This window comes from Colius striatus, chromosome Z (genome assembly GCF_028858725.1).
Source record: "Colius striatus isolate bColStr4 chromosome Z, bColStr4.1.hap1, whole genome shotgun sequence".
Classification (NCBI taxonomy): Eukaryota; Metazoa; Chordata; class Aves; order Coliiformes; family Coliidae; genus Colius; species Colius striatus.
In genome coordinates this window covers 13,029,904-13,042,523 of record NC_084790.1, presented here as the reverse complement: position 1 = coordinate 13,042,523, position 12,620 = coordinate 13,029,904, and the positions used below count along the sequence as shown (strand labels likewise).

At 38.0% G+C, this 12,620-nt stretch overlaps 1 protein-coding gene across 1 annotated transcript in view; it reads left to right on the top strand.

The window, feature by feature from the left end:
* VCAN (versican) overlaps positions 1 to 12,391 on the top strand; it is a 114,499-nt gene extending 102,108 nt beyond the window's left edge. Inside the window, exons 11-13 of the mRNA XM_062017876.1 lie at positions 8,919 to 9,063; positions 10,162 to 10,344; positions 10,821 to 12,391. Of these exons, the coding sequence (XP_061873860.1) occupies positions 8,919 to 9,063; positions 10,162 to 10,344; positions 10,821 to 10,951 (459 nt within the window). The 3' untranslated portion in view covers positions 10,952 to 12,391. The remainder of the gene's footprint in view (positions 1 to 8,918; positions 9,064 to 10,161; positions 10,345 to 10,820) is intronic.
* Positions 12,392 to 12,620: the final 229 nt, after the last annotated feature.

The window sequence follows — 12,620 nt, the reverse complement described above, 5'->3', positions numbered from 1 at the left end:
CTGTGAATAGCAACTTTTACAGCGTAAAGCACACCCATCCAAATACAAAAAAATCTGATGTTACTTTTGGCAGCTTCTACATTGTATATGGATTGCTGGCATTTCACTCTTAAGGACCCTTGTGGGAAGGCACAGTGGTAAAGGAGTCCTTTGGAGCTATTCATGTTATGGATTAAGCGCATATAGCTACTTGGGGTTGTGCTTTGGGCCTGTGTCTCACACAGGGTGTTATTCATATCCTTTGGAAAATGCTGTTGATAATTAGTGCTTTGTAGGGTGGTGAGATCACTCCCATTACATAAGATTAGTGCTGTAATAAGGAGCTGGCTAGTGTCTGTGGCCAGATTGTCTGTCACTTGGAGAATGCCGCCAGTTAGGAAAGCAATGGGGCATGTTGCCACTTTTAAAACTGTCCAGAGACTCCACGTTAGTTAGTTTTTCTCCCCTTCGGCATAGGATTGTTTATGCTTTGTGTTTCGCAATGCTGGGCCTCAGGTTGTCAGTGTTAGGTAGCTACTTTAAAAAAAAAAAAAATAAGAAGGAAAACAAAACAGGAGTTTAATTCTGGGAAAAACAAAGCCCTCTCTTTTCCTTCCTTTATTGGTCAGTGAATCAGAACGAGAACTTGAGCAATTCGGTAACTGCACTCCTCTCAGAAAAAGTAACTTTATTGAACACAAAAACCTTCAAAAGGCATGGAGTATTGTAGGGAAGGAGCCTGCCTCTGAGGGTTAAGTAAAGCAAACAAACTAAAAAGTACTGTAGTCAGCTGCAAACAAAAAGCTCATTGTACCCACGTCCCACAGGATCCTTGGGAAGGAGATTTTAAATCTACCAAATGTTTTGGTTTTGTGCTGCAGTCAGTCATTACAGCCTCTTTTTAAGATGCTCATTTGACCTGCATTTAAATGGAGGAGAACTATATAACGTTATTAATGACAGGTATATTTTTAGTTCAGTGTGTCATAGGCAGTGAGGAGGGCCTCTTGGACAAAGTGGGTTTTTGTCTCGTTTTTGCCAGGCGTTCAGCAGTTACTTCAGTGCCTCATTATGGCTCGCTCTGGGCTAAAACTCTTAGGCAGCTTCAGACCTGCAGGAATTGTTGACATACATGACAAAGTGCAGGATTTTCCTTTCTTTCAGTGGCTCTCCTGGTAGATTTGCACAAAGAGAACAAGTCACACATCACACAATTTGCATCACGTTGATAGTATGTAATTATTTTAGTGTGACTGCCAAAGAACACGTATTACACCAATCAACATCTGACACCCTACCATACTTTTGCTCCACAGTAAAGCACCTGCCCGTTAATAGGACAATTCAACTAATCTTTCGGTTTCTGCACTAAGGTGACTTTTGAAAGCTCAGCACACACAAAATTGATCTACACAGCTAGGAAAAGTTGGTACGGAGCAGAGTCGTGTCCACTGGCTTAATTTAGTTTTTAAAGAGTTAGTGAAGGAGGGAAGAGTCTTCTGGAATCACCCTGAGTTAGTCTCCAGGTTCAGTAGTGAGGCGGCATTGCCATCTAGTGGGAGCTTCTTGCCATGCTTAGCAGTTTTTGCTTCTCACGGTAAAGTTATTATGCTATATAGTATTGTTTTTAGAAAACGTCGAAGAGCTATTCTTTTGCCTCACTATCAACTGCCTTCAAACGACAGGATTGATGGCGTTTTTATGCTTTGGCTTTGTCAGCTAGCCTTTTTTACTTGTTTAATTTGTATTCCTTAGGTTTCTTTCCCTAATTATTTATTTTTCCATAGATCTTACTGCTTATTCAAATCTGCAGTCAGTGCCGGTGGAGATTCATGGATATACATGAGTGTATGTTATTCAGAGTCCTTTTTTGCAGGCTGTTGCATAGGAAATCAAAGACTTTTTCAATACATTCCATTGCTCTGTTACTAAAAAACCTTTCAAGTACAATCTTTTGCAAAGATCCTCAGCAAAGCTCCCTCTGTGAGTCTGTCTTGCCCACAGTGTGACTTTGTAATGGAGAGTGTTGGGTGCCTGCCTGATCCAAATCCTGCCAGTTTCCCAAATCCCATGCAAATAAAGCTCAGATTAAGGTTCCAAAGGTAGCCATTCAACTATGATCTAGAAAATGCCAGGATCACAACGTGTGATTATTGTGTGTACTCATAGATAACTTTAAATGTAGTAGTTGTCTTCAAATTGACTGGAATGTCTCCCAGCAAAGATTTATCAACACATTGAGCTTGGTCTCTCCTTCAGCAAGCTATTTTGCCGTGTGTTGGAATTGTGCGTTTGATCTACCCTATAGGGTTTAGGTCACAATCTGTGCCTTTAAAGCAAGATATATGCTTAAGCACTTACTGAATGCTCATGAATGCTGTTGGTGAGTTCTGTCAGACTGCTCCCATTCACAAAATTAAATATAAAAATCCTTTTCACAACTGGTGTGAAATGAAGTACAATAGAGCCCGTGCTAAAAAGTAGTTTCTTGTTTATCTCAATGTATAAATACATTTTAATACTAGGTGAACTTAATGGAAGTATTTCAGGCATTGCCAAATCTTCACAGTAATCTGTTGATTTTCTCTTTTCTATTGAAAGGAAACGCAATCCCTTTCAAACTTCATATGAGTGTCTCATGTTACAGAACCAGTGCTGTGTTATGGTATGAGGCATGAACAAGAGGTTTTTTAACTGATCCATATACTTATTTCAATATTGTGGTGATCTCGTGGTTCAGCCAGCCTATAAAACTAGGTAATAGCCACGACTTACTGAAAGCAAGGTGTAATTTTTAGTTAAATCATCCAATGATAACAGAGCCTCCACAGTGAGGGACTTAATCAAGGTCTTTCCTGATAAAATCTTTGAAGAATTTGTCTGTTATTGTGAAAAAAACCTCACTCTATTGCTGTTATTAGCAGAGTTTTGGTTGAACGAAAAGTACAAAGGCTAGTAAGCTTTGCAGTGGTGGTTTCAGCTTTTCTAGTCATAAATACCAGCCAGGAAATGTTGCTTCATTTTAAGATGAAATGGCAAAGAGAGTATTCAGTCAGCCAGTCCCTACATCTTTCTTTTCATTGTGAGGTTGGTTGTTTTTTTTTTATTTCCCTCATTAGTCTTGCATTAAGAAGCAATCAGATAGGGAAGCAGTCAGAACGAAAGAAAATAAAAATCATATTGGACATTACAACTGCTAAAAAGTGCCAAGACAGATTTGTACTTTAAGCTTTTTTAAACATGCTGAAATCATGCTTCCTTTTGCCAGAAGGAAAGGCATTAACCTTGTAAATCTATATAGGTATATTTCAAGTAAATTATTTCCTAGCTTTATTTATGTACAAAAGATTATTTGCCTTTGCACAATAAAGGAGTCAAGCAGTAAAGTTTTGTTTGCATCAGTAGTTTATTTAATTGTGCTTTGTTAAACACAGTGCTTGTTGACTATTTGGGAATGCAGAATCCAAGTGATTGATCTCAGCCTCTTGATGTGCCTTTAGGAGATAAAGGAATGGCTGAAATTTCCAAATGAGTGTCACAAAGCTGAGATACTGCTTAGTCATAGATTCATCTTGGCAGGCCAAACATCTGAAAGAGCTGAGTGGATTACTCATTAGTAAGGAAATGAATTCCTCAAGTAAGGCTGATTGTCTGAGAATTTAGATAACAAATCTCCCACAAGGTAGGATCTTGTTCATGATGGGAAGGGAATGCTCATTCGTTTAATTAGCAAGCCATCTACTTGAGAAAAAGTAATGACTAGCTAATAGAGTTAGCTGCTTAACAGATCTTGCTGTAATCCTGGCTTTCTCATATTTAATTTATGTCAAGAGTCAGCCCATCACACAGCTGTTGGATCATGGCTGTAAATTAATTCAATGCTGTATAAGGAATCCTCCCCAAAAATATGAAACGTAATAAAATGCTTTCATGAGTTCTTGTAACTATCATATCCAAGCTCCTCCTGTGAGGCAAGAAAATACATTGTCACTGTTTTACAGCTGTCTGAGTGCATTGTCTAGTGCCATGTAGACAGCTCACAGAACTGTACCCCATCTCAGCTGCAGCTCTAGCCTATGGACCATCCACCCTCTTTCTGCAGGAAAACGTTCACTGCTTTTTAGCAGAGAAAGCTAGAAGAAGTAAATGCAATGTCTCAGCACAGACTTTGTTTTCAACAGAAAAACAGTATAGAAGAAAGTTTAATTAATTATTACAGTATAATTAAAGGCATGAAGAGCTTAACAGGAACTGCATTTTTTAATCTGATGTGATGGCAACACAAACCAATGAATGTGGCTTCCAAAGGACCAAATGAATGTACAAGGACTAAAATCCTGTTCCCACAGCTAAGTGCTGCAGTTACCCGATTACATAGAAACCCCTTTTTTAAAAAAAGAGTCTTGCCATCATGGATGTTGAGAGCTTTGCAGAGTGTCTGGTGTGATGGTGTCTACCTGAGCCTGAGGTGTGTGCTTTCAGTCTTCATGCTTCTGCATTGCTTTGGATTTCCCACTCCACAGCTACCTTAGCTAAGCACACTTCATGGCTGTAGGAGAAAAGTGTAGCCAGACAAACCTTCTTTGAAGTACATTTTGAGTCATGTATGTAATTAAGATTGTATGTCCTAAGACCTAAAATCTGGAAGTGCTTTGCATTTTAGCCCAGGGGAAAACTTCACATATGTTCTGGTAAAGTTACTTAAAAACCAGGGCAGTAACAGTGTGTAGGTCCCTCTGTGCAATCACCCAGTCTAAGTATTTCTGCTGAGGACTAGAAGGACCGTAGTAGCTTTCCTTCCATGTATTGTCTTAGCATTATAATCTTTTTAGGTTTTCAAAAATGTAAGTCATATCTTATGAATAATACAGTTAAGAGTATGGCTCTAGGTGTCAATTGAATCTTGATTGCTGACAAAAGAATGTCCTGAGCTTTATCAATTCAAATATAATGCTCTTTTGCTCAGTTTCATTGGTCTACTGAGATAATAGCAGTTTACATGAAAATCCAACCTAGCAACAGAGTGTCTGGAACCACATCAGCAGTTTTTGGCTTCTCTACAAACATGGCTGATCTTTTTAAGACATGATCTTCAAAACCAAATGAACTGGAATGCTACATCTCGCCAAAGAATGAAGTTGTTGTTTTTATCTTTTGTACAATTTAATTTTCTAAAAGACATTAACACATTGAAAAATACAGCCACTGCAAAAAAAGAGACATTTGGAATAAGGATGTTTTGAGCAGAGTTTCCCAACAAATTAAATATGACCTGAATATCTGAGGTACTTACTGCAAGGCTAAGGGATTCTTCACACTTGATATGAGAAATTTTAAGGGATGAGATGCTGCTGAAAACAAATAGTATAAACCAGTATGTGACTTATGGAATTTGGTACTTTACCATTAATTTTTTACCAATGTAGGTTACTGGAGATAATGCAGCTGCCCCCGATTTACACTAATGAAGTGAAAATCAGAATCATGCTCCTAGTCATGAAAAAATCTAATCCTTAGGAGGAAAGCAAAATATTTGTTTATTTGTCTAGCAACTTATTCCACTCAATCTATGAGAATCTTTTTCTACCATTATCCCATTATCAGTGGCTAAATAAGGAGCTGAAAAACTACAGAAGGGCTGGGTGGAGACCTAAGAAAGCAAATCAGCAGTCTGGAACTTCCTCTGCTAAGCAACTCTGGCACTAAACTCATGCAAAATCAGAGTTATTCAGCCAAAATAAACCTGTGCAATGGCGATATCAGATGTGAGGTAACAGCAAGTCATACTGGAGGATATCATACATTTTTGAACAAACCACAAGGCCTAGATACAATCCTTTGTCATTATACTGCAGCCCTGCCAACACAAATTTTGGAGTCATTATGGCAAGTAAGAGCATATGGAGTCTATATGTGTAGGGTGGGAGCTGACAAGCTGCTGAGCACCTTCAGCTCACACACTTCCAACAGCCATTAAACATCCTTCATACTCACACTCTGATCTCTGTGCAAGCAAACAGCTCTCTGCTATCATTTCCACAAGAAACAGCTGCAAGTCTTGTTGTAGTCTTTCTTTTGCTGTCAGGATGCTATTGATAAAAATTTCTACCACTAACCTGGCTGATTTCTTTAATTTTCCTATGTGTCCACATGTCTGGGTATACTCTTGAAAGTGGTTGGATTGCCTCAGTGTAAGAAGTTGCTGTCCATCATCTGAGCAGTGTAACCAACTGCATGTACACTCACGGCTTGCATAAGCACATCTTACTTTTTGTTTGAGTTAGGTAGTAAAATATTCAGAGATGAAAGTGAGAAGTGATCACTTTTTTTTGCTTTCCTGACCTCCACAACACTCAGACAGACTTCCCTGAAGTGTGAGTGAAATGTAAACTAGTGTTCCTTCAGTACTTTGTATTTGTGGTGCTCCTGAAGGTGCATCATGGTCCTCCATATAGAGGAGATGGAACAGGTGTCTGGGGCAGTACCACTGGCAAGCCTCTGCCTTCAGTGTATGCATGCACTCAACTATCCTTGCTTTAGCTGGTAGTTCCTTTCTATGCTGTGATATCATGATTAGGGCCATGGTTTAGTGATGGGCTTGCCAATGTTAGGATAGTGGTTGGACTTGATGATCATAACAGTCTTTACCAGCCAAAACGATTCCGTGATCTTTTCTGATTGGATTCCCACATCCTTCACCGGCTCTGCTGTGAAAAGGTCCTAGATCTTTGGCTCACCAGCTATTCCAAAATACCCTTTTGGAAAGAGGCCTTCTTGCACTCTAAGTTACACTAATAAACACCATGCATAGATACTTTCCTTCCTCCTTGTCCTCCTTGTTTTCCTTCTTAGGAGACACACACAGAGATTGTTTCTTTTTTTCTTTTTTTCTTTTTTTCCCTCACTAGGTGTTTCAGGAAGCCCCCCACACTGTAGATCCCATTTGACTCATATGTGTGGCATTTGGCTACTGTGCTGGCAAAATTCATACTGTGATTTATAAGCTAATCTGAAATGCCGAATTCTAGACTTGAGTAAATGATTTAGTGTGTATTGTAGTTTGAGACTATTAAACACTGAAATGTAGAGATGAAATTCAGTTAGTTTCACATAAAAAGGGGGATGTTTTATTAGAAGTAATAAATTCAACACAGAACAAATGTATCTAGACCATGATTGTTAAATTGCTTGGATAACTAAAACCTGTGATGGGTAAGATGACACCTGGTAGGAAATGGTTCAGCATTTAGCTTACTTTTTTCATAGTTTGATTCATTGTAAGGTAAATAGTACTTGTGTGGGGCATGTGAACTTTTGTTCTAAAATGTGTTCACCCAGGCAGTGAATAGCGGCTATTTCATGAAGTTAAGAAAATAGAAAGCTGTACTTTTACGACATTTATATGGGCCAGGTCTAGACAGGAAGATGTAAGCACTGATGAAAATATAATCACTGTAGAAACCATGCCATTTTGACCATACAAGGATCTAGCTGCCTGGTTAATGTCTGGAATTTATGTGAATTCCAATTCTTTCAGATACCTATTTTTATCCTCCATTAAATTCTTGTTGGAGTGACACAACAGAAATCCCAAAGAAAATCGCCAAGAATAGTTTTCCAAATCTTCTCTTGCTTTTATTTACATAACATTATACAAATCTCAAATTACTGTGCTTTGCTTGAGATCAAGATAAACCAAGAAGTGGGATAAAGATTATCGCACCTCTGCCAGCTGAAAGAGCAGAATGCTATGTATCCCCTACTGCACAGATTTTCAATAGGTGTGATTCTCCCTTTGCTTCTATTTTTCCTGCTTGTTGATTGAAAAAACATTGAATCCTCCCTGATTTTCATGTAAAAGTGACAGCATGCAAAGATGAGCTTAGCAACATTTGAGGAAGGGCATTCTACAGTGGAATGAATGTGAGTTTAGCCTGTGTGTGGAGCTGTGAGCAACCTGTCAGCAACCAGCATCTGTAGGTTTTGGTAGGAAAATACCTTTAGGTGGAATCAGAGCTGAAAGCTGCAAAGCTGTGTAGCTCAATGAGTGCTGACCTGTATGTGACCAGATTGGATCCCAAAGAACGGACCCTGCCCAAATCGATATGCCAGATGTGTGTTCCAGATGCAGGGCTAAGAAACTTTATTTATGCTGGATATATTTTTCAGCCATTTGAAAGTCTAGTATTTGAGGCTTTTGTTGTTGTTGCTGTGTTTATGTGTGTGTATTTGTGCTTTATTGTTTTTGTGGGTTTTTTTTTTCACATACCAACCAACAATCAACTTTCTGTGATAGATGTTGGTTTTATTCATGCGTATTTGTAGATGTTTTGAGTTAGGTGGTTTTTCTACAAAGGGCAGATTGTCACATCTAAATCTGAAAAGCTGCTGTATATACTCAGTCTGCCACCTTTTTAAGGGAAATATCAGTCTGTAATGATCTGGGGGCACATTCTGACACTTTTCTTGTTTTACAACTAATTCTTCACGTCATACCATTGAATGACTTCATTAAATGAGGTCAGAGAATAAATAATTTGGGTCTGAGAAGCTAGCGTGTAATTTGCCATTTAGTAGATGTGGACTGACAAGGGTCATGGGAATTTCCTGGCATACCTGTTGATGCAGGAAAGAGTGTATTTCAACACATTTAGGGTCAAATTTTGCTTGCACTGAGTTGTGTCACTTTGTTTTGTTCACCTGACATCAGTTTATGGTAAGTAAGAAATAAGACCAGAATATTTTTTTCACATTGACATAATATGCTAATAGGATGGGAGGACATTAAAGATCTAACTTTGTTTAATTTGTGCCTAACGGCCTGAACCAAACATTTGAAAGTGCTCTTCACCAAAGGTAATACAATGTGTTCTTCCATAAAATGCAATGTAAATATATTCCAGCATGGGGAATAATGAGTTTGCTCCTCTCTCCTTTAGCAATACGAAAACTGGCGACCAAACCAGCCGGACAGCTTTTTTTCTGCTGGAGAAGATTGTGTTGTTATAATATGGCATGAGAATGGCCAGTGGAATGATGTACCATGCAATTATCACCTTACCTATACTTGCAAGAAAGGAACAGGTACAAACTTTCCAGTAACAATAACATAACTCCCTAAATTCCAGTATAGTTAAAATGACAAATTCTAACTGATTTCTAGTGACCAGTACAGTGAACTCTCAGCTGAGTTGTCTTCACAAAGTCATCCTTCATCTGTATCCACACGTTTCATAAAGATGTAAACCTAGTCTGTTATTGAGTCACAAAAGCGTACACAGTTAAAACTCCTGATTAAGACCAGGAAAAATTCTTATTTGGTACAGAACTCAGCAAAAGAGACTTTTATGGACCTGGCTTACATACCATGAAAATATTGCCAAGTCTTCTTTACTGGGGTGGCATCGCTGTGAAGTATGTAGGCAACAGAATACTGGTAGGCAGTCAGAGCAGGCAGTTGGCCACTGGTGTATGGTTAGCTTTTCAGCTTTGATTCAGCATATTTTTTACCCATTAAGGAATGGCTGACCCTTGTCTTCCTCTTTCCCAAACCTGTTTATTTTAATGGCACCACTGGAATCTGAAAAGCACATTTGTGCTTTTCACACTGTTAGAGCTCATACTTTCAGGAAATCTGGCTGTTAGGAATTGCCTCTGCTTCTTCAGACAGTTAAAGTAAAGAAGCAGTCAAAATCCTGTGTGCGCTTCATTGTTCCCTATTACCAGATACAACTTTTTGTTAATGTGTTCTTTGGGCCTCGATGGATCCATCAGATTTAAGTGCTTTAGTACAGTCTATTGTTGAGGAAGACAAAGAAAGAATAAAAAACAGACTTTTTTTAAAAATGCATATAGTAACTTCACTTGTTTTCAGGTTGTGCAGGTTTCCAGTTAAAATCACTTCTCTGTGTGAGCATACCTGTCTTTTTTACTCAAATGCACATCAGAAGTTTAAACCAAAAAGGCACTACTAACCATACTATCTGGTGTTTTCCAATTTTTATCATTACTATTTTCAGTCTATAAGGCTGGAGAACTACAGAAAAGACTGATTCCCCTGTCCTTATTTGGATGTATCTCTTGGGTCCCTTGACATCATCCCTTAGCCAGGGTTTAGAAGTCAATGCAATATTCAGAAGTATGTTTACAAATAATATTTTGGGTTTTGTTCTCTCTTTTCAGTTGCTTGTGGGCAGCCTCCTGTTGTGGAAAATGCAAAGACCTTTGGGAAGATGAAACCTCGTTATGAGATCAACTCCCTTATCAGATATCACTGCAAAGATGGTTTCATCCAACGTCATATTCCGACTATTCGGTGTCAAGGAAATGGAAGATGGGATATGCCTAAAATTACTTGCATGAATCGTGAGTTCTTTGAAAGCAAACCAGTTCCACATCAGAAACAACAGACTAATTTAAGACTGATAAATAAGGAATGTATATCTTAAAGAGAAGTGCAAATTTGTTGTGACAAGCTGTGATGGCAAAGCTGCTCATTCCACCTGGGAGAAAAAACATCAGGCGCTCCACAAACTAATAAAAGTGTTCCCTTTCTGTTTTTATAGAAGCCATTGAGATTCTTTTAAACTAAACCACAACATTCTTAAAAAGCCTCAGAAATCAACAGCTTCTCAGTAAAATTATCAATTCTTTCTGCTGGTGTATCTGTTACTGCGTGTAACAGATACTTCTAACTATAACATGGTCATAGGGACAGTTAGTCACTTGTTAACCCTCTAATTAATGAAGACTAAATGAAACTGTAATGTGAGATGTAGCCAGCCAATTCTTGGTTAAACAATTTTAAATTAATTTACCTTTTTCCTTTGTTCTCATTGCAGCATCCACATACCAAAGGACTTACTCTAAGAAATACTACTATAAACATTCTTCATCAGGAAAGGGAACATCATTAAACTCATCAAAACACTATCACCGTTGGATCAGGACATGGCAGGACTCAAGGCGCTGAGAGCTAAATGGTGAATGGGGATTTCCACCATTTCAGCCAAAGTTGTAACATTCTGTGCCTTTTCTATCACTTGTAGGAGTATTATCAAATTGTTTTGAAACTATGGACTGCGGTATTCACAGTGTGTTCTGGAAAAACATGGTGTTTATCAGAAAATTTTAAAAAAAAAGAAAGAAAAAAAGAGAAGTGCTTATGGGGATAAAAGGAAACCATTTCCAGCCTATAAAGATTACTAGTTTTCTATATGCCGTCAGTGTGGACCATTTCATGATACATGCCAGCCTTCTGCAATATTTAAACAGCTCAATAATAGCACCAATGAAAATGTAAATAAGATGATTTTAATGTTGTTTAATTGTGTGTTGTTTTTAAAATCATGTATATAAAATGAAAAGTCACACTAATTTCAGGCATATTTATGGTTAGAATGGCCTCAGAGGTCTTCGGTCATTTATGACATTATTTTTGTGTTGTTTACCTAGGCTGGAAATGGTTGAAATAACTTCACTGACTGAAATTTGTTGTTACCAGGTGAAGATAAACACACAAGTTACACGACTTTTGGTTTGTTTGTTTGTTTCTTTTAAATGGCAACTGTGCCAATTCCAATCCAAGGTACAGTTTGTGTCCAAGAGATGCAAGGTAGACAGAGCACATAAAAGTGGCATGGAGCATAAACTAGGGACTGCAATGTGGAACTTTTTTTTCTGCTCTCCATTCCAGTTTCACCATTCGTGAGAAAGGACTGCACGGAGGAGATGCCTATGACAAGGAGGGCCTGTAAAAATCCAAGTGCTAATACATTAACTTTATCAACCAGGGCCACTTTTCTGAAACGAGAAGACAAAAAAATTAAAAAAAATTAAAAATTACTTTCACAACATTAACCACAAGGTCTATATCACAGGTCTCTGCATTCTGAAATGGAGGGAGACCTGTTGTTTGGGGGATTTTTTTTTTTTTTGTAAAAAACAAACAAAAAATTGAAAAAAGTAAATAATTTTGTATATATAACCATTTTTTAATCTTTTTATAAAGTAATGAATGTTTGTGTATGAATGCTGCAGCTGTGAAGCGTACATAAATAAATGAAGTAAGCCATACTGATTTAATTTATTGGATGTTATTTTACCCATGCAAAGAAGATTAAAAGAGCTCGCCAGTGCAGTATTAGCCCCTGAGCTCCACTTTTGGAACCACCTCTCAGTTCAACTGCTATTTCCCTGGAGAACAAAATTCCTGCTAAACAGGATCATTTGTTTGCGATTAGATGGGTGAGAACTGTATGACTTACAGAAGAATCAGAATCTTAGCTTTCTAGAAAGAAGTGTGCACAAAAGGTTTATAGGTTGTAGTTGGTGCAGTGTGTACGTAGGAGTTTTCTGTTAACAATTTCTTACCTGGATCAGCTCGTTGACTGACCTGGGTGTGTATAGTAAGTGTAGAAGGTAATATTTGAAACAACCTCTCCACAGAAAGGACTGTTAAGTGCCTTGCACACCTTAGGGCACAGGACATCAAAAAAAAAAAAAAAAAAAGAAAAAAAAAGAAAGAGGAAAAAAAAGAAAAAATGAAAATAAAGAACAGTAAGTTTTCCGTGATACACCTTTTAAAGCAACATTGCAAACATGAACACGGATGGGAGGTTTACACCTTTGTGTTAGTGTGG